Source organism: Echinops telfairi, unplaced genomic scaffold (assembly GCF_000313985.2).
Source record: "Echinops telfairi isolate 266 unplaced genomic scaffold, ASM31398v2 ScPeMD7_7424;HRSCAF=8462, whole genome shotgun sequence".
NCBI lineage: Eukaryota > Metazoa > Chordata > Mammalia > Afrosoricida > Tenrecidae > Echinops > Echinops telfairi.
In genome coordinates this window covers 11,846,860-11,867,096 of record NW_022111324.1, presented here as the reverse complement: position 1 = coordinate 11,867,096, position 20,237 = coordinate 11,846,860, and the positions used below count along the sequence as shown (strand labels likewise).

At 38.3% G+C, this 20,237-nt stretch overlaps 1 protein-coding gene across 11 annotated transcripts in view; it reads right to left on the bottom strand.

Annotated features, from left to right (window-relative positions):
- Positions 1-1,202: 1,202 nt before the first annotated feature.
- PRRC2C (proline rich coiled-coil 2C) overlaps positions 1,203-20,237 on the bottom strand; it is a 67,888-nt gene continuing 48,853 nt past the window's right edge. For 2 of the 11 annotated variants that reach the window (XM_045298255.1, XM_045298256.1), the window contains exons 20-35: positions 19,736-19,821; positions 18,729-18,917; positions 18,343-18,594; positions 17,512-17,604; positions 15,033-15,134; positions 11,227-11,422; positions 10,363-10,566; positions 9,352-9,467; positions 8,912-9,048; positions 7,073-7,304; positions 6,765-6,872; positions 5,608-5,826; positions 4,941-5,044; positions 4,495-4,621; positions 3,458-3,694; positions 1,203-1,491 (exon numbers count right to left, since the gene is read on the bottom strand). In XM_045298255.1, coding sequence (XP_045154190.1) covers positions 1,234-1,491; positions 3,458-3,694; positions 4,495-4,621; positions 4,941-5,044; positions 5,608-5,826; positions 6,765-6,872; positions 7,073-7,304; positions 8,912-9,048; positions 9,352-9,467; positions 10,363-10,566; positions 11,227-11,422; positions 15,033-15,134; positions 17,512-17,604; positions 18,343-18,594; positions 18,729-18,917; positions 19,736-19,821 — 2,660 coding nt within the window. In that variant the 3' untranslated portion in view covers positions 1,203-1,233. Of the gene's footprint in view, positions 1,492-1,938; positions 1,992-3,457; positions 3,695-4,494; positions 4,622-4,940; positions 5,045-5,607; positions 5,827-6,749; positions 6,873-7,072; positions 7,305-8,911; positions 9,049-9,351; positions 9,468-10,362; positions 10,567-11,226; positions 11,423-15,032; positions 15,135-17,511; positions 17,605-18,342; positions 18,595-18,728; positions 18,918-19,735; positions 19,822-20,237 lie in introns of all 11 variants that reach the window. The other 9 variants (XM_045298261.1, XM_004706734.2, XM_045298258.1 and 6 more) reach the window with 8 other exon arrangements.

Below are 20,237 nucleotides of genomic sequence, written 5' to 3'. Positions count from 1 at the left end.
ACAAAACAAAAACTCAGAAAACAGCAAAGTTCTTAACTGTTGTGGTACCTGGCACCATTTTTTTTTTTAATTAGCTTCTCAATCATCATTGGAAAGAAAACATTCTAGAATAACATCATTAAAAACAGCTCTGATATAGCACAGTCACTATTACATGTCATAAAGCAGGTACAAGATATTTTACATTCACAGAGGTATGATACAGTACGGTCCTACATCTATCATACTAGAGGATACAATTAAAAAGGCCTTATTTGAGACTTGATTCTACTTTTCCAGCAGAGGGCCCATGGATGGGGTGACACAGCTCTGGGACAGAAATGCACCTTCTTAGACGGGAGTTCCTGTCACTGGTGGCACAGCTCTCAGTACTCACTGCTCGCTCAGGAACACCAGCTGAAAGCCATTCAAAAACAAACAACCAAAACAAAACCACTGGAACCAACGAGGCATGACCAAGTGGAGGCAAGCAGCACACTCGACCCAACCATCATTTTGCCAACTCTGTGACGGACGGCTGCAGGGCAAGAGCGCCATGGAAGAAAAGATGCCGAGTGGCACTTCATCGCTCTGGGCCAAACATTATCGGGACACGTTCAAGTGTGCTGACATCAACACTTTATCATGGCCACTCATCCAGGAAGAAGGGGAGATCAGTTACCGCACTTTGGTTGTGTTCAACTCAATCACCATGTTATAAAAACAGCAAGCTGCCATAATAAACAATAAGGCTCCTCTCTCCAGCACCAGTTTATCTTCGGTTCTTTACCACCAAGCCTACAAACACCATAACCATACCCAGGGAACACAAGGACGGTCAAGAAACCACCTCCTGACGTCGGAGCCAGGACCACCATACTGCTCAGCCTGTGCTGTTTCTCTGCAGTGTTACGTTCCTCACGCTTTGGTGTTTCATCTGAACCATTAGGATTTTAGTTCGAAACTATATGCACTCAAAGAATGTGTGCACATATTTGCAAATAAATTCTGATCGGAGATGCTTGGCCACCAACAGAGCGGGTGTCATATAATAGGTACAAGCTTTGCAAAGCCTCATTTTTACTGGTGCAGCAGCTGTGTGTCAGTGTAAATTGCTCCTGTATTCCTCGTGCATCTCTAAGCTGTAGACAGGATGTCACAGACCAAAAACCCTTCCGCTGCTGGCATTATTTGACTTCATTCTCCCCACCCCCCTCCCCTCCCCTCCCCCATCCCCTGCAATACACCATAGCCTTATGATTTTGTTTCTTCAGTTTTGATTGCCTGAGGTTTGATTGGTCCAGTTCTAACAGGTTTGGTGGCCATGGTGGGTGTAGGGGGTGGCTTTTCTTCTGCTTTTTCCTGACAGACACCAGGAGGGTCGGTCAGTGTTTCAGGAGGTTTGCTTGAATCACTGTCCACTTTCTGGGCTTTGCCTCCTATTTGTTTGCTCTGTTGCTGTTCAGAGAAGAACCGTTGTGTGGACTGAAGAACCTCTGCTCTCTGTTTTGCCTTAAAAAATAAAAAAAAGAGTAACTGAAAACGCTGCAGCATTACCAAAGCCTGTCAATCAATCTCAGTTCAAATTTTGCCAATCACAAATCAGTTTTTCCCACCTTGGATTGGCCCAAAGAAAAGTACCTCACTGATCTTTCAAACTTTTAATGCATGGATTTCTTCCTATCTATGAAAATATTCCATGTGAATTTTTTTTAAACATCTGAAAATAACAGGACCACCTCCCACCATCTTTTTTAAAGGTTTGCCCTCTTATGGAATAATTAAACAGAAATTGCTGTTGGTATTTTTCCCCCTGAAACACAGACTATTGATACAAAATTCTATTGAGGAAGCCTGTTTGATAATTTGAAAACATATTATGTAACACTTTAAAACTTCTAGTTATCAGTATTTGGTCTACAATAAAATGAAAAGGAAGCACTTATATTGTGGCATTACCAACACCTAGGACCAAATGTCTTGTGGCTGAGTCCTCTTCCCACAGCTCTCTTCTGCAGGGGAAGAGCATCAGAAATTAGTAACTATAACTTCACCGATCACTAAGTTCTGATAGCTCCTACCACATTCTGAGCTGGTAAAATTGATATTTTCTTAGTTGTATTGACTATGTGTCCCAAAGAATATACATACTTACGTCAACCTGTAACCTATAGCACCGTCACTAACTCAAGTTTCTACAGTTCTTGCATAAAACAAAACCAAACCCCCTTCATGTTCTACAGGTAACCTGTACTATCCAAAGATTGGAAGTAATTTCACAGAAACTTGCACCCTCCTCCACCCTGAATTAAGATGACTACAACAAATAGTTTACACAGGTATCTACACACATTGATATTTTTAGTATTTCTGAACAGAAGGGAAGTCCTGGCCAGGTAGCCTAATAAAAGCAGGCAATGCTTAATATAAGTTTTACTTCACAGTAGTCTTTTAAATTTGATTACTCAAGATCAGAAACACAAGGCTGTCAGCCCAGGAGGAAATTTTAAACAGACAACCAGATAACAGGATATCACGAGCCTGTTTCTAATTCAGAGTAAAACATTACTATGGACCTTTCCCTTTTGAGAGCTAACACGTTTTGTTTCAGGTTGACCTAATTGACATATGTATGTAGTTGCGAAACAGGCAATGTTAGATCTCTAAAGTCAAGTCTAAGTACACGTTAAACCGAATGGATTCAGCTGGCTGTATAGGCAGACAGGTTAAGTTTATGCTGGAAAACTTAAAAACTGTCCCCACACAGACTCCTAGGCACTCTTCGACACTAGTAAACCTCAGTGCCTTTCATCATGAAGGATCCCAAAGTGCTTTTCTTTGAGGTCTTCACCTCGTACTGCCGAGTTCATTGTGGAACACAGCCACCGCAGGCGGCAAACAAAAAGCAGGAAGGAAGACCGTCTGAGAAAACTGTACTTGATGATTCATCAGGGAAGAAAATTCAAGATTGGTAACACATTTAACCCATTTCAGAGTTCTGACACTATCACAACATACATTCAAGTAGAGGGTGGAGGAGGTGGGGGAAAACAAAAAAGCAGAGCAAAATCAAGGGGGGGGGGGAGGAGAAGAGAGAGAAAAACTGGAATGCCTTCAAGTCATGTTACTTCCAAACAAAAAAAGGGGAAGCATCTAAACTCAGATCTCCCTCAAATATTTATAAGGCAATTTATTTGGCCATAGAATTTAAACTGTTAATTTCTTGCGGACTATAATCACAAAATGGGAAAAAACAAAGAAACAAAAAAGGAAAGGGTAGGTGGGAGGGAGGGGAAAAAACAGGAAGGGGTGGCAGAAGGGAAAAAAAAAAACAAGAAAAAACACAAAAAACCGTAGTTATCTCCGTTAGGTCTGCTATGACAATGAATGCCTGGATGTATGGTTATGGGTCCAGAGGCATCTTAAGACATGGTTCAGAGACAGACTTGCTCTGTTGGCTGTTTAACACTGTACTAACCTTCATGTCTTGTTCAGCCTTCAACGCAGCCTGGGCCTGATTACCTCTGACTCCAGAGAGTGATCCACAAGGACCCCTGGCTACATGTGGCAACCGAGCATGGCTCATGAGGCCTGTGGTCAGCGGAGGAGGCATGTGACTGGCCAGTGCCATTGGTGGCCTCTGAACAGGCGCTGGGAAGGTGTTAGTATGTGGGGCTCTTATCAATGGAGGGACCAGGTTAGGCTGAGAGAGAATCTGAGTGAAAAAACAAAACATACAACAATGAACTGTTAAAAAAAAAAAAAAAGCCAACGAAACCAGGTTGGCTTATTCAGAGTAAACCTGTCCCCGGCCTGCCACTGAAACAAGTGCATGGGCGGTGCCCTTCCAACTGCAGACACCGAGAAAACAGACCATGCTCGGCGAGTCTAACAGAAAATTAGGCAGAGCATGTTATGGATAGCCTTTTACTTGAGTCTAGCATCTGAAGGGGGGCAGTGTTTTTTTTTTTTTTTAAAAGATGATTTTTGCATAAAAGTATTCAGCTATATAAAACACACTAAGATTAACTAAAGAATACTAGTTCAACAAAAAGTGTTTCCTCAGGAGCCAATTCTAATTTATGAGAGTTCTTATCAAATTCAAGTTAGTCCTTTAATATGATCAGCAAAAGGAAGAGGAACCACCTTGCTTATTATTACCACACTGCAAAGGCACATAGGTTTCTTACAAGAGTGAAAGAAAGAAAGGCTTCAAAACTAGAAAACATCAAGCACTGGGACCCTTCTCTGAAAAGTCAGCTTCTTCAAAACCGTTAAAAAAGGACCAGGGCTGAAATGAACTATCAGAGCTGTGTGGGGAATCTTTTGACTATTTCTTTATATATCGTCTGTTTTAGAAATATACAACTACTACCTGCGACTAGTCAAAAACAGTTTCTCATGAAAACTATGCCTTAAAAACTGGCTTACTATGTGGCAAGATTATTATAAAATTAGCCAGATTAACAGCAATTTGCAAACAAATAATACTCGGTCTCACTTATATCTGCCCACCTGGGGTGCAAACTGTGTAGGGAACGGCTGTGTCATTCTCACAGTGGCAGGAGCTGCCTGGAACTGCTTCTGATAGACAATGCTGCTCATTTTGCTGGACTGACTGTTCGGACTCGTGGAAGCAGCCCTGGGAGAAAAGCCACCATTAGTCAGTACACCAATACCACAGAAATCCCACACGCTGCTCTGATATTTTGGAACTAACAATAATGTACTACTTGGAGTTACCAAACATGGTGGTGGAGACAAGGGAGGAGCAAAAGTGGGAAAGGGAGACTAGCGAGATTTGCCCTATAGCACAAGAATTTTCTTAAAAATTGTTAAGAAATTTAAAAACACTTTAGACAAACAAGGTCTTAAAATTAATTTTGTGCTCTCCACAGTAACATATTATTATCTCTCAAACAGTGGTGATCAATGTAAGCAAGTATAAGTGCCTGTTTTACCGGAAGGGACTGGATGTTGGTGTGGTGCTTCTCCCGCTGATTGGCGGTGTGCCTGGTTTAATATCAATGCTACTTCCAAAGGCTTTTAGTTCCATTTCTGACATCTGAGAAAAAGCATAAATGTAATGTTCCTTAAACCCTGTAACATAGCATTGTGTTTGATAAAAAAATGAAGGCTTAATCTAATAAAGAAGAGAAAAATCTTAGTACACGCATTCAATAAATAGGTTTCAAATACTATAAAATTTCAATAGAACCAGGTTTCAAATATCAAAAAATCTGGCCAAATTTGTCTAAAACCAAAAGTCATTGCCATGAAGTTGATTCTGACTCGGAGGGGAGAACGGCCCCTGTGGCTTTGAGATTGCTTTTCTCCTTCGGCGGACTGTGGGTTCTGACATCCGACCTTGAGATCAGCAGCCAGTACACATAACCACTACGCCACTAGGGCGCAAAGTAAATCCAATAGCTGTACAGAAACTGTGATTTACTTCTCATTAGGTAAAAACTAGGAATCAAATGACAAAGGATACATAGGAAAAGACTAAATGTATCGCGCTTTACATTACCTTGGAAAGCGGGAAGACATCTATTTTTGCCGACTACACACAAAGCCTGCATTTGCACATGTGGTCTGAGTAAACTGTGCCTTTTCTTTTGCACTTACTTTTCCTGTAGTTGCGATCATGCTATGCTGAGTCCCTGCAGGGATTAATCCTCTGAAAGGCTGGCTTACTGGCGCAGGACGACTCAGGCTCTGGGCCTGAGCCTGCGCAGTGGTATGCTGTAATGGGGGCTGAAGAGTCTGAGGCAAAGCAATTAGAGGTTGCCCTGTTGATCCAAAATTAGGCAAGGAAAGCTGGGAGCCTGGCAAAGGTACTGTAACCTAGAATACAAGCAAACAAAACGTCAGCAATTTGCCTTTATCTATTCTATTCATATCCCTATCAACTACATATACATACAGCGCTTAAGTAATCCATATGTGTCAATCTACTACATTATCCTATTGGAAAGCTGTCGCTTCCTTACTACCTCTGCCTACAACAAAGCAGGGCAGTGCTACCTGAGTGAAGAAACCACAAAACCAAAGCAGTCTTGACTATCATTGAGTTAATACTGGGATACAACTTAAGACTAGCGACACACTCTTAGGCATTTTACAGTGCTTTCAAAGTCTCAGTAAAACGAGCTTTTACAAAACAAGAAAAAGAACTTCTTCGTTTCCACACAGCCCCAGTATTTCATCTGAATGGCCATAGAATAAATCTACTTATGAACTGGCACTCAAAATCACAACCAGAGAAATGACCGAAGGCTTCTCCCCTCTAGGTCTCCAAATTTAATGAGTGGGGGATTAACGCCTCTGCTACAGGAGGCGCTATTTTAAAAAGCACAGACATTTCCCACTAAAATTATTACACTCACGCATATAAGAGTAAGTGGCTGCTATTCAAACTCTGTCACACATGTGCTAATGGGTAGCGTACTTATTATGCTTAGATGTTAACTATATTTTGGATAAAAAGCTTCGAAACGCTTATATTTATATTTACAGAACGCTATATTAAAAGGCGCGTTTAGATGTTGGCTAAGTCTACCCTAAAAAGGGTAAAACTTGAACGACTAAAGTGGGAGTTGAGTGGTGAGACAGGTATTTTATTGTGGGAATGAAGCACCTCACGTCTCCATGAAATTTCTAGGGCACCTCAGAGAAGAGTGTGGAAAACCACTACCCCAAACTTGGTATTATTGAAATCCTCAAATAACAAAAGCTATAAAAAGAAGAAGAAAATTGAGGAAATTTACCATGCCATAGTTTACCTGCTGGAGAGCACTCGGTGACTGGGCAGTGTTATAAAAATTTGTCTGACCAGGCTGTTGTACTTGTCCAGAATATAGATTTGAAGCCTGGGTAAGATTTGCTCTAGCCTAGAATGAATTTTGAAAGAAAATAGCAGTAAGATCGAAACACTTTTCAACACGGAGATCAAGGTTAACTTTAAAGCAATCTCTACCAATCTTAATATTAAAAAAACCCCAAACTATGATTTTCCCGTGTCACCAATTCTACTTCAAAGCATTTTTCCGTAAAAGAATCTGAGGCACAGGAAAATAAAGCCAGTGCTTACCTGGAGGATATGCGTGTCAATTAGTTGGGAACCTCCTAGTCCTGACGCCTGACTCAGCTGATGTTCGTACAAGATTGGAATAGGCTGAGTGTTTGAAGTTTGTTGAAAGGCAAGACCGGATTGTGCCTTGGCGAGTTCCTGGTGTTGGACTGCTGGAAAATTATGAATGGCAGTTCCAGACAGAACCATAGATGGCTGGGACAGACTGCTTTGCATAAAGGTTGGTTGAGATCTACATAAGTATGCAAGAGAAAAAGTATGTGTTAGAAGTCACTTGCATTTGGAATCTGGAAATTATGAGTATCTTAAATTAGGTTTCTATTGTGGCTATACATCAGAATTGCCCAGGAAGGCCAGCCTGCCTTATTATTGCATGAGTTGAGGGCTCAAATATACACTTTAAAAACAAATAAAGAACAAATATATCCACGCAGTGTTGACAAAAAAGACCATTATCAATATATAACATTAGGTCTTTAAAAGACTGACCCATGCAGCAGGAATAAAAGCTATTAAATTAGAGTGGTAATCCAGGGCCATAATCTATCCTCACAATATTTACATGTTATTGATATTTCCAATATGTTAAAATTATAATATTTTCATTCTTAGCTAAATATTTAGTCATTTAACTAACTTTACTTAACAAAAATATTAGATTACCTTAAATAGATATGAGTAAAATTAATTTCACCTGTTTCACAGTATTTTAGATACTAAAGAATTTTAAATTAGGCATGTGACTTATGTCCTATTTCTAAACAATCTGACCAGTTGTGAAGTTACACCTTCCAAGAAGAATGTTAAAATGAGAATAACATACAGAGGATGAGAGTGTCTTACTATTTCATCTCCCGTGGCTAAGAAAAACATTATTAATTAGTAACTCAAAAGGTTTGCATTACAAAGATAAGGGGTAATGTTCGTAGTTAGCATTCCAATAATTAACCCACTGTGCCACCAGAGGTTGAAAAACACCTATCATATAAAAGCAAAGTTCAGTAAGGAACAGTTGTCATCATTTACTAGTAATTTATCATGAGTCTCAGTCAATCATTCAAAAAGGATGGGTGCTTTCTCTACACTACACAGGACACCTGGCATACATGATCTCCCTCAGTGCCATTCTTTGTCACGCTACAACTCTCTTTTACTATATTCTACCCACTAATGTACAGCAGCTAGCTTGCCGTGCTCCGGCTCTTAGCAAGAACTCACTGCTCACTGGGTTCTGTGACAGTCAATCTTTGTGGCAACAGACAGTCTCTTCTTTTACCTACAGAGTGAGTGGTATTAAGCAGGCCACTGCTTAACCCACTATCTACCATGACGGCTTCTTGTTACGGAGCCCTGGGAGCACAACACAACGGGTTAAAAGACTCAGCTGCTAACTGAAAGGTCAGTTAGCTAACTGACCTTTCAGTTAGCTCAGCTCAGCCATTTCATGGGAGAAAGGTGTGTGGCCTTTGCAAGCTCATGAGGCAGTTCTGTCTTCCAGGGTTGCTATGACTCGAAATAGCCTGGAAGGCAATGGGTTTGGAGCAGCCAGACAGCATGTAGACTTGCAACTATTTCTTACAAATTGTACTTGTTGTGGGGTTGTTGCCCCTTCGAGAAACTCTGAGGTCCGACTTGATTCAATAAAGGTGGATGAAACAAACAGAGACTGGAATAAATGACAAATACATTATGCTATGTTATTTAATCTATTTTATAACAGAATCATCCAAACTTTTTTTGGGGGGTGGGGTGGGGGTGGGAGGAACAGCAGGTATCATAGCAAGAAGGCTACATATTATCTTGTTTTCAACATTATAAAGGTAATTTTAAAACAATTACCTATATGGTTGAAGTGAAGAACTGAATAATTCCTGAGCTTGGGAAACAGCAGGCCCAGCTCCTAGACTCAGTTGAGCTTGATGTTGTCCTTGCAATGGTGCATAAATAGGGATGGGGATCTGCTGGACTGAAGTCGGCTGTAATGCAAAACATAACACCAAACAATCAAATTACATGAGAAAACAAAGTTTTCTCATGAAAAGAATAGAAATTAATGCCATGTATCAGGCTCCCCTTTAAAATGTAAATATCTAACTTTTCAACTCATTACTTGTGCTGCAGTGTTGATCATTAACTTTGTAAATTTTGGAAGACCTTTTCATTCTGCTAATACCACCACATCAAGGTAATCATGGATGATCTATCTGCAATCCAAAATGACTACTACAATCATATACATGCAGAGAAATTGGAGCAGATACACAAGTTTTGATAATTACCTGAGAAAGACCTGGTTGGAAGCCTTGCTGCGGAGCCAAGGATGGTGGAGCCAATCGTGCATGCTGGGTATTGAATAAATGACTTGTGTCCATGTAGAAAGCTGGGATTTGGGTTACTGGGCCCCAAGGAGGACAAACAGTTAAGTGTCGGAATTTTCAAAAGAGCACACAAAAACTAACAGTTTATAGACATTTCCAATGGAGTTTTCCACAGTCAGATAGCATGGAAACCTTTGAGATTAAAATTAATGCACAATCCCCCACTGCCACAGTTGATTCCAACTCACACTTTGACCTACAGAACAGAGGGGACCTCCCAGGACTGCCACATCTTCCTCTCCCTGAGAGGTTGGTGGATTTGAATTGCTGACCTTTCCGTTCGAATTCTAGTGCTTTAACCATGGTGCCATTTGAAAATAAATACAGCCATGGAAAAATGAAAACTGCAAACCTCCTAAGATATAGGTATACATAAATTCAACAGCTGTATATCTAGAGCTTGTGAGAGTACAAATGGGCTTATTTACCCACTGCCAGACCAAAAGTAGAATGCTTCCATAGCGTGTCTGGGGTCACAGAGCTTTATGGATCTAGAGGAGAATGTCTCATCTTCCTGTGCGACTGTTTGGTTCAAACTGCTGTTTGTTCCGCAGCCCCAGCTTAGTCTTATACCACCGATGGTATAAGTCGGTAATATTTCATATGGTTAAAATAAAAAAGTGAGCCTATCTGTAAAAATAGCATAACTACTCCACTTTTAAGTCTACCTATTGTAATTTATCCAGTATTTTAGAAGAACTTCATGATGATGGAAAAAAGAATGGATGGCATATCATTCCAGATTTCTAACTATTATATAGCTATTTTGTGGCCTATAAAGTGTGGCAAAGAGAGAGCATTTAATACTATATGAAATTTGTAAAGTAAATGAAAAGTAAATTTAAATTCAAAAGGTTAAAACTTAGTAACATGCAGGAAGCACTTAAAGAGTCTTCCTTTTCTAATTATTACCTGCTGCAGACTGAGACACGTAGACCTGTGGACTCTGTTGTTGCTGAGCAATAAGGGAAGGCATGCAGCTTAACTGTGAAAAATGACTTGCAGAAGGCAGGCTGCTGGTCTGTAACTGCTGGGGCTTCACTTTACAAATGTTAGGCGGGTCAGATGTGGTTGTAGATTTTGTACTCAAAGAAGAGGTAGTGTATGTACCAGCTCCTATATTTGGGGGAGGAATGAAACACAGTATATTAAAAAATATTGTTCAAAACAGCAACTGGAAACAAAAATAATCTTCATACCCATTTATGATTATCATATACTTAGATTTGGATTAAAGCCCCAAATCTGTCACCAATGTAGATAAGAATATAAAATCTAAGAAATATATAAACAACAGATTTGTATTTAAAAGGGGGAAAAATAAGACACAACGTAAGGAGACGGAATAGGAATAACACAGCTATTATAGTCTAGTTTCAATTTTCCATTCATTTATCAACAAATATATGAATACCTACTAAAGGCCAGGCACGGGTATAATAAAATTCAGTTGATATAGTTGAAAGACTTTTCTACAGCAGTGCTGTTAGATTTGAAATTTTAATGCAATTGTATGTAATAATGTCTGGGTTTGTTTTAAGACACAACTCTGACTTCATCTATTATTCAAAGCAACTTCTGCACAACTGATCCTCAAAACTAGCACTGCCAGCCAAAATCTTAAAAGGAGGTGAGAGTGATGGATTATAAAACAGGTGACAATAGACTCATAACTTTTATAATTGGTAGTTTTTTGTGGCATAGTAGACAGGAGAAAATTCCAAGAAATTCTCAATAATTCAGGCAATTTAAAGGCAAGCTATAAAAATCTTGTACCTGATAATGACGTTGTAGGAGTGACCGAGGCCACAGGAATCTGAGGCACTGATGCACTGGAGAATGAATTATAATTAGTGCTTTGTCCACTGGCACTACTGACTCCACTTGCGATGGGAGGTGCTGTGGAAGTTACTGGAGATGCCTTTTCCCGCACGTTTGGAGAATTCTCCCATGCCTTGCGTGCAGACTCCATCTGTAATATAACGAATATTAGTTTTTTAAGTATGCCCACGTATCTATCTATCTCTCCATATTTATTCTAAATGCCAAGTATCTTGCATTTTATCATTGCTCTTTTACTCAGAGTGATGTAATTATCACTACAAAGAACTTTATTAAAAACTTCTTTACAGAGCAAATTGGTTTTCCATTCAGTAATTTCCACATGTTCTGTGACAATGATAACAAAATCCCCACCAGTTAATAGCACCCTTCATATTTCGTTCCTATTTTTACCATAGGATTCAGAACACTGTCCATGGACTATGTTATGCCAATGATGTTGGATTCCTCCAAGAGACTATAGTCACTCCCTCATAGAGTTTGGTTACAGCTAAAAAGTTTTCATAACATTGCTCCCCTGTATCCTCTATAATATTCAGGTATACATTTACAGCACATAACAATACACATGGTCTACAGAGAACTTGCGGGCGGCTTTGAGAAGTAGGTCATAGAAATACAATTATCACCTAAACAAAACCTCACTCTCCACCAGTGAATAGGATCCCTGGTGGTAGACTGGGTTTACTAATTGCCAGGCTGTCAGCAGAAAACCGCCAGCAACTCTACAGGAACAGATGACGCTTTACACTCTGGTAGAGCTTAGTATTGTCTTAGAATAAGGTGACCAGATTTTAACATTGGTAAAGTGGGACACCATTGATAAAACTCATATCCTGGCGAAACAGCCACATGGCAGCCAAAAACCGTATACCCTACCTTGTCGTGCATTCTTTCCAAAAATCAGGACTTTTTAAAAACACTGCGGGACCCGGGGAAAACTGTTCAAAGCGGGACATCTGGTCACCTTATCTTAGAAGCCCGCAGATGTAGTTGTCTTCAAGGCACTGAGTAAGGAGCCTTGGTGGCGGTACTGAGTTACATTTTAGGCTGCTACCTGCAAGGTCTACAGTTAAAACCCACCAGCCACCCTAAGTGAGAAAGACGAGGCTGTCTGTTCCTGTAAAGATTTACAGCCTCAGAACCTCCGAGGGACAATTCTACTCTGTCCTACAGGATCAACTCAATGTCACTGGTTACTCACTGCTAGCTAACTGTAGAGATTGGTATGTGTGGCCTCTGGTTTTACTTCTAGCTCTCCCAGAGTCTTCAAAGGCACAAACAGGCTTTTAAAATATCTATTCACAAAAGCACTGTTTAACAGACAGACAATGTGAGTCACTTATGAAAATTTTAAAATTTCTTGCAGCCATATTAAATAAAGTAAGACATACATTTTGATACATTTTTTGTCAATCCAGTATTTTGTATCTAGTGGTATAGGGTTACATGTTGAGCTGCTACTGCTATGGTCAGAGTTGATGGCAATGGGGTCTGGGAGTACATCTCAAATGGAACTAGGCACATTTCAAGTGATTAGCAGCTGCATGTGGCCAGTGGATTCTGAACGGGAGGATATAGGCGCAATCCTCAAGCATTTCAAGGCTACTTGAACCAGAAAAGAGTGGATTGCAAATTTTCATTTTGTCAGTTCTACCAGTCAAAATGCAAGACTGAGATGAAAACCCAAAGCTAATCAATAAAATTCAACGGTGATGACTTACATAAGAGAATTCCTCTTACGAGCAACATTTTATATAAACCACAGCTAGGCAGTAAAAAAATTTAAGAATTTATTTGATCGAAGAATAATATTAATAATTTTGACCAGTGTCCTTAAAAACCACACACTACACATAATCCAACCTCGTCTCATGACTAAGACATCACTGTTAGCTGCTTGCTTAAATCTTTCCTTTTCCCGGACTTGTTGATTTGAAATGTAATTAAAATAAAGGTTTTTTTGGAGCACACAATCAGCCATAACTACAGAGTTGCTATCACTGGGTCTGAATGCAATGGCCGTGGGTTTGAACTAACTCAGGAGGCTTTGCAGAGAAATCCGCGGTGCTCTGAGGACAGAACGATGGCAGCCTGGAGAACCCTATAGGGACTTTTACTGTCACACGGGGTCACAGTAAACACACAGTTCAGAGTAACTTAATCTGAGGTTTTTATAGTTTAAAGTGATTTGATAAGAGTACAATCATCTTCCACACTAGATTTATGTTATGTTGAAAATGCATAATAGTTCATCAATCTTACATAATAAATAAGTCACATGCATTGGGCTTGACTATTTCTTAAATAGCAAAAAATTTACAGTTTCTATTTTTAGAAACTCAAGGAAATAAAAAAAGTACAATTAATTATATGTACTTCCCTGGGCAAAGTACACTGCCAACAGTATCTAGATAATCAAATTTTACTAAATTCTACATATGAGGGATTTTCAAAGATTGTAGAAAATTTCCATTAATTTTTAATTCAATTTTTCCACAAACTTTTTGAAGTTCCCATGTATTACCCAGATAGAGAACCAGAGGTAAAAGTACAGAAATTGGGAAAAAGCAATAATAGCACTTAAATTGAGTTTAAATATAAAGATATAATATTTCTTCATAGAATGTGAAAATATGAGCAAATCACAAAGTTACAGGTTTCATTAAGAATTAACAATTGATTTAGATACAAAGATGGCATATTTGCTCATGTGAAATTAGATAATAACTACAATGATCTAAAAGACATCAGAAATATAGGCTCGGATACTCATGCAAGCGGTAAACTAACAGCAGCTGGATAAGAATGGGCATGAAACAGTGATAAATGAGTAAGGGCAACTTTTTAACTCTCACCCCCTGGAGACCATCACAAGAGTCACTGTTAACCAGTACAGCATTTAAGAAGCCTTGCTATGGACCAGTGGTGAGTGGCTATACCGGGAGGGTAGAGGGAGGGTGGGGGAGAAAAGGGGAACAGATCACAAGGATCTACATATAACCCCCTCCCTGGGGGGCGGACAACAGAAAAGTAGGTGAAGGAAGATGTCGGACAGTGCAAGACGTGACAAAATAATAATTTATAAATTATCAAGGGTTCACGAGGGAGGGAGGGGGGAGGAAAAAATAAGGAGCTGATACCAAGGGCTCAAGTACAAAATGCTTTGAGAATGATGATGGCAACAAGCGTACTACAAATGTGCTTGACACAATGGATGGATGGGTGGATTGTGATAAGAGCTGAACGAGCCCCCAATAAAATGAGTTAAAAACAAAAACAAAAAAAAAGCCCTGCTGTAATAGATCACTCATGGCTTAAAATGCTTGCTGAAAAATTCCAGTATCTTTTAATTTCACTTTCCAGTAAATGTTCTGAAATGCCTTTGTAATACAAAGCTGAACAAATGGCACTACTGACATAAATAAAATAAATGCATTAAAAAAAAATCTCTATTTAATTCTGCTTCCGCTGTTTACTACTGCATCTTGATGTGAAGAGGGAGGGGAAAAAAATCAAATCACAATCTCATTGTGTTGTTTATAGAGCATACTCATATTAACCTCTTTACATTAAATACTGAGTAGGGTATTTGAAAGCAAGAAATTATAAGGAATAAATTTGACATCACTCCATTTCCTCAGGTATTATGTCAACAACAACAAAAGAAATATTACTGTTAATTTATGCCATCTTTCATGCAATAATCAAGGACCCTTAAAGAAGGATGTCGTACATACCTTGAAGGTGAGACTGAAAGTAGTGGGAGGAACTGAAGTGAGGCTGGAGCTCTGTTGGATAGTCTCCCTCTTAGGGAGGGAAAGGGTGTTAGGCAGGGGCACCTGGAAAGGCAGGTAACACATATCACAATATAACTAACTAAGTCTGCTGTAAAAGCCTCATTAAATTAATGCTCAATACTTCAAGAGCATTACTGTTAATCAGAGCCAACAGAAGTATCCAATTTCTTAGAATTACATTCTATTTGTAGTGATTGTTAGTTATGAACACTTTGGTAAAACTTGTCAAGAAAATTACTATCTGCCTTTTTATGCACAAATTGGCAGTCTGGCCCAAAGAGAAGGTATATACTTGAAGGCACTACCTCTCATTTTTAATATACACAGGAATAACCTGGGAATGTTGTTAAATATGTTCCCTGTAATGCAGTCAACTTTCATCCAGCTAGACAAGAGTAAGCCTGGGGGTGGGGGAACTATCAGGTTGCTATGAGTTGGAATCAACAGGATGGTGGTGAGGCCCAAACAGCCAAACGTAAAGATAATGCTTGGTGAGCTGTGGGCTAAGCATTCTGCTGTTCACTGCAAGGTTAATGATTCAAACACACTGGCCACTGCACAGGGGAAAGAAGAGGCTGCCTGCTACCATTAAGATCTGCAGTTTTGGAAACCCGATTTAGATTGGGTGGCTGTGAGTCAGAATCAACTTGATGGTAGTGGGTAGAGTCATACAAAGATTAGGGCACTGTTAGAAACTTGAAAACACTGAAAATTACTAAGCATCTCTTTTTTCTGTTTCTGAATCTTTAGATTTTTATTATGCATTACTGTTCGATTTTGATAATTCACTCAGTTTCGTGGGTATGCCTCAGTAAGAGTTATATAAACATCTTTTTAAGTATAGTTCAGAGAAGAAAAACAGAACATTTCACAAGGTCCTATACTAAGAGGCCTCAAAATGTTCATGGAAAAATGAAATTAAGTGATGATGGAATTTTTTCACAAACTTTCTGGTGGCTACTTGCATATTTATTTTTAACACTATAGTTAATTAAGTTCAGAATCACCACCACATGTAGCTCAAGTAAAACAATGCTGTGAAATCATCTCAAACTGATGACCTTTTTTTTTACTGCTCCCTGACACAAACGGATCTGGTTTTCAAACATACCTTGCATGCTAACATTATCTATTCCCCTTTACATGACTAAATAGGCATGCACAAGCCATTACATTCATCAGTCTAAGAGATCACACAAAAACCTTTAAAATGCTCACTGGGCTATTTTCAATGGCTTAAATGGTCCTGTTAAGAATGATCTGTTCTTACTTTTCCCATTCATTAAATTATATTTTCAGACAGTAACTTTGGAGAATGCATCATAAAATTTACTTTAAAAATTACTTAACATCAGTTTAAGGGCATTTTCTATCGCTTAGCAATAATTTAAACTATTAGCCTAAAACAGGGATGAGGATGCAGAAGATAGAGCACATGATATTTTATTAGACCCCAAAGTAAATGAGTTAAATTAATTAGCCTTTAGAGAGGTTCGCTCTTTCTTTGCCTTACCTACATGTTAAAAGCGCTAATGTTTCTTAATCTTTTACAATTTCTTTACACTTGGTGCTAAAGAGAAAACTAGACATCTCAGGAAATTTACACCACAGTCACTTTAAAATAAATACAGCCCTCTATAATAAGCAATGATTATCAGATGCAAACGTTCATTGTTCTTTTTAAAAATTATCCTCTGGAAAAGAAATATTATTTGAAAATTTCTCACATATTATACATTTTGACTATAAATCAAATTACTGCAGTCTAAATTTCCTCCATTTCTGTTCTCCAAAACAGAGACCATGGTAATAACTTTTAAAAGGCTCTTCTAAATTATATGTTGTGACCACGGTAGACTATCTAACTTTTCTGGACTTTTCATCTCTCAGGCAGAGGACTACACAAAACGACAATCTGCATTAACTTTTAACACAATCTTGAATTATGAATAGGATGCTCTGGGAAACTACAGCCCAATTTAGAACATAACATTACCCTTTAATAAAGTATTTCAGATTATTTATTAGAGCTCAATTTTTCAGGCCCAGTGTACTTTTAAAATATTCAAAAAGAAACTTGAGGTTTGCTCTCTAGTTTTAAGTTACCGAGGAATCACTACATTAGGCATATAGGCTTTGCTTGAAACAAAATCACTAATCAAAGAAAATGTTGGATTTGTAGAATGTGAGAGTGAAGAACAAAACTTCTTACCAAAACAAGATTAATAGGACTGACTGATAATTATAAAACTAAGTTTAACTAGAAATAATCTTGTGGAAAGCTTTAAAAAAACAAAACACACCAAACAAAACCAGCTTTAATTATCAATCATTTCTGCAGTAACAGTCAAACAGTAAGTACACCATCAAATGGTATACCAGATAAAAGTGACGATTACTTATTAAGTTAATCACTTACATTATTAACCAAAGAATCCTCCATCTTTGCATTATTAGTAGCCACAGTGTTAGGCAGAGAAGAAGAAGGTGTAGTGTAGTCTGTTACGGACTCCTATGGAGCAGAAATGGAAAAAAGGGCATGTTTTAATTTCAATTATCCAAGTCACTTTCCAATCCACCCAATAGAGAAAGAACAGACTTTTATTATTTAGGATTGATTTTAGTTTCTCTTCAATGCAGATAATCAAATGCCAGGATCTGAAGTTGTCACAATTAATTGGGTTTTAGAATACACTGTTTATTCTCATGGATGTCTTCTAGTAGAGTCACATACATTTTTTCTTATAGGAATTAAAATATATTCACTTATGTAGTGAAGAAAACCACATTTTAAAATTTGTTTTTCTTACATTAAAATCTCATCCGTGGGAGCAATAAAGCACCACCATAAGTCTATTAAATAAAACTTATTTTAAGGACTCCAGATCAAATCTTTTAAACCTACAAATTGAAACAGGAAAAGCATTTAAATTTTGTATACACATTTCTGGACTGTAAATTACTTTAAGAGCCCCTATATTTGAGTAAGCCCATTGCCACACTCACTGTCAATAATTTTTAAGATGATTTATGTGCACTATAAAATATTCTCTACTATAGAAATAATCTATGCAGGCTATAGAATCACCTATCTTGTTTTTGTTTTGTTTTTCTTTTTTTTTTATATCATTTAATTGGGGGCTCGTACAACTCTTATCACAATCCATTCATATACCCATTGTGTCAAGCACATTAGAATTACATATCTTTTAAGAAAAATATAATGTTTTTGTCACAGCATGATGTTCACCTTTGCACTGGTGCCAAATTCTGTAGATGATACTGAAATCATTGTTCCTATTTCAGTAGACATTTCTGGGACGGCTTTGGTTTCCTTTGTTGGTGCTGGATCTGTGCTTCTACCTGTAGCAGGGCTTGGCTTCTCTTGTCCTTCTGGCTCCACCTGCTGGATATCTTTCACTTTTCTATTTTTTAATGAACGCTCCTTTCCAATGGGACCGGGTTTGTGTTCTTTGCTTTCGACTGGGCTCAAATCTGGAAGCTAAATGCAATGTTTATATAACAAGGATGAATCATGACCGAAAGCATTTATTTAAAAATTAATCTTAAACCAATTAGTTGCTCTCCATGTTGGTGGCTTTCATAAAATTGTACAGGAAACATGAATTTTATTACCTTCTGAGCTTTGATAGGACCTGCTCGAGGCTGCTTCTGTCGTTGCTCTTTGGGTTCAGCTATTTTGTCAGTAGTTTTGTCAGAAAGCACAGGAACAACTTCATTTTCATTACCATTCGAAGCTGGAGCACCAAACTGAATCGTTTCAATTCCTATTTCAACTCCACTTTCTTGACCATTCTTCGGTCCCTAGGTAAGAGAATATTTAAAAACTTGTCAGAGCAAAAAGTGCTCAAACTTGACTAATCAATTAACACCATGTATTTTAAACAACAGAAGTTGGCTTGAAGCAGTCTACATATTAACAGAGATGAATTATCCAGATTGTATTTTATAACTCCTCCCCCACTCAATCTGTACTAAAAAAACCTGATAAAACAAAGATTAGAACAAGACTTAAGGTTTAAATATCTCAAACTCTTTAGTGCAAACACATGAAATTCAAAATCTCAAATAGTTCCATTATTTAGAATAAAAACAAAGCATAATATGCAGAATTATCACCAGCAATAAACAAACTGATGAATAAATTAATTGGGGAGGGGAAGAAAGGACACAGTAACACCCAAAACAAAAATCAACCTGACCGCCCTTGAGCTAATGCTGACTCAGAGCGACCTCCTATGGGTTTCCAAGGCTGTTGACTGGAATAGAAAGCCTAGTCTTTTCCCCACGGAGCTGCTGGTGGTTTCCACTGCTGACTATACGGATTGCAGCCCAACGTGTAACCACTATGCCACCAGGCTCCAAAGCAGTATCACTATTATTTCTCAAGTTTATTCTGACAATAACATACAGAGTGTGTTTAAACTGGTGATGCAGTAGTGTAGTTATGGCATTCCTTCAGTGACTAATTTATAAAGCACCTTCTTGATGCTGGGCACCCATGCAGATACTACCTATCTACCTTATAAAACTTTATTATTATTTTATTACCATGGATATTTTCTTATACATGTTAAAGGAACACAGTCTGACATACCCTACTAAACTCATTCAATTCTTACCTCTGGAGAAGTTGCTGTTCCAAATGATGTTAAGGGCTTATTCCATGCACTGACAGATGGTGGCTGTGGTGGACTAATAGGACCTACTAAAAGGAAGCCATAGAAAATGTGATCATTACTAGGGTAATAATATCTAAATTAATCTGTCAAATCTTTTCTCGTAACAGTAGTCAGACACTGAAACAATAACTTTTTATATCATAGTTAAGATTCTTGCATCCCAAAAGAAATATTAGGGAGCTTCAAGAAGTAAAATATAATGGAATTTTCCCAAGAGCTTTTTGAAACCCTCGTGTATAAACCCAATGAACTTTATGTATTACTTTATAAACACAAAATTGCAACCATGAAGACACAGTATGGTTGTTAGAAGGGAAACAAGGGTTTAAAGAGAAGTTAAAAATGATTACTGTTTCCACTGAGGAAAAGAAGAGATGGCTAGGAAGAGTATATACCGTATACACTCTAGTATAAGCCAACCTGAATATCAGCCGAGGCACCT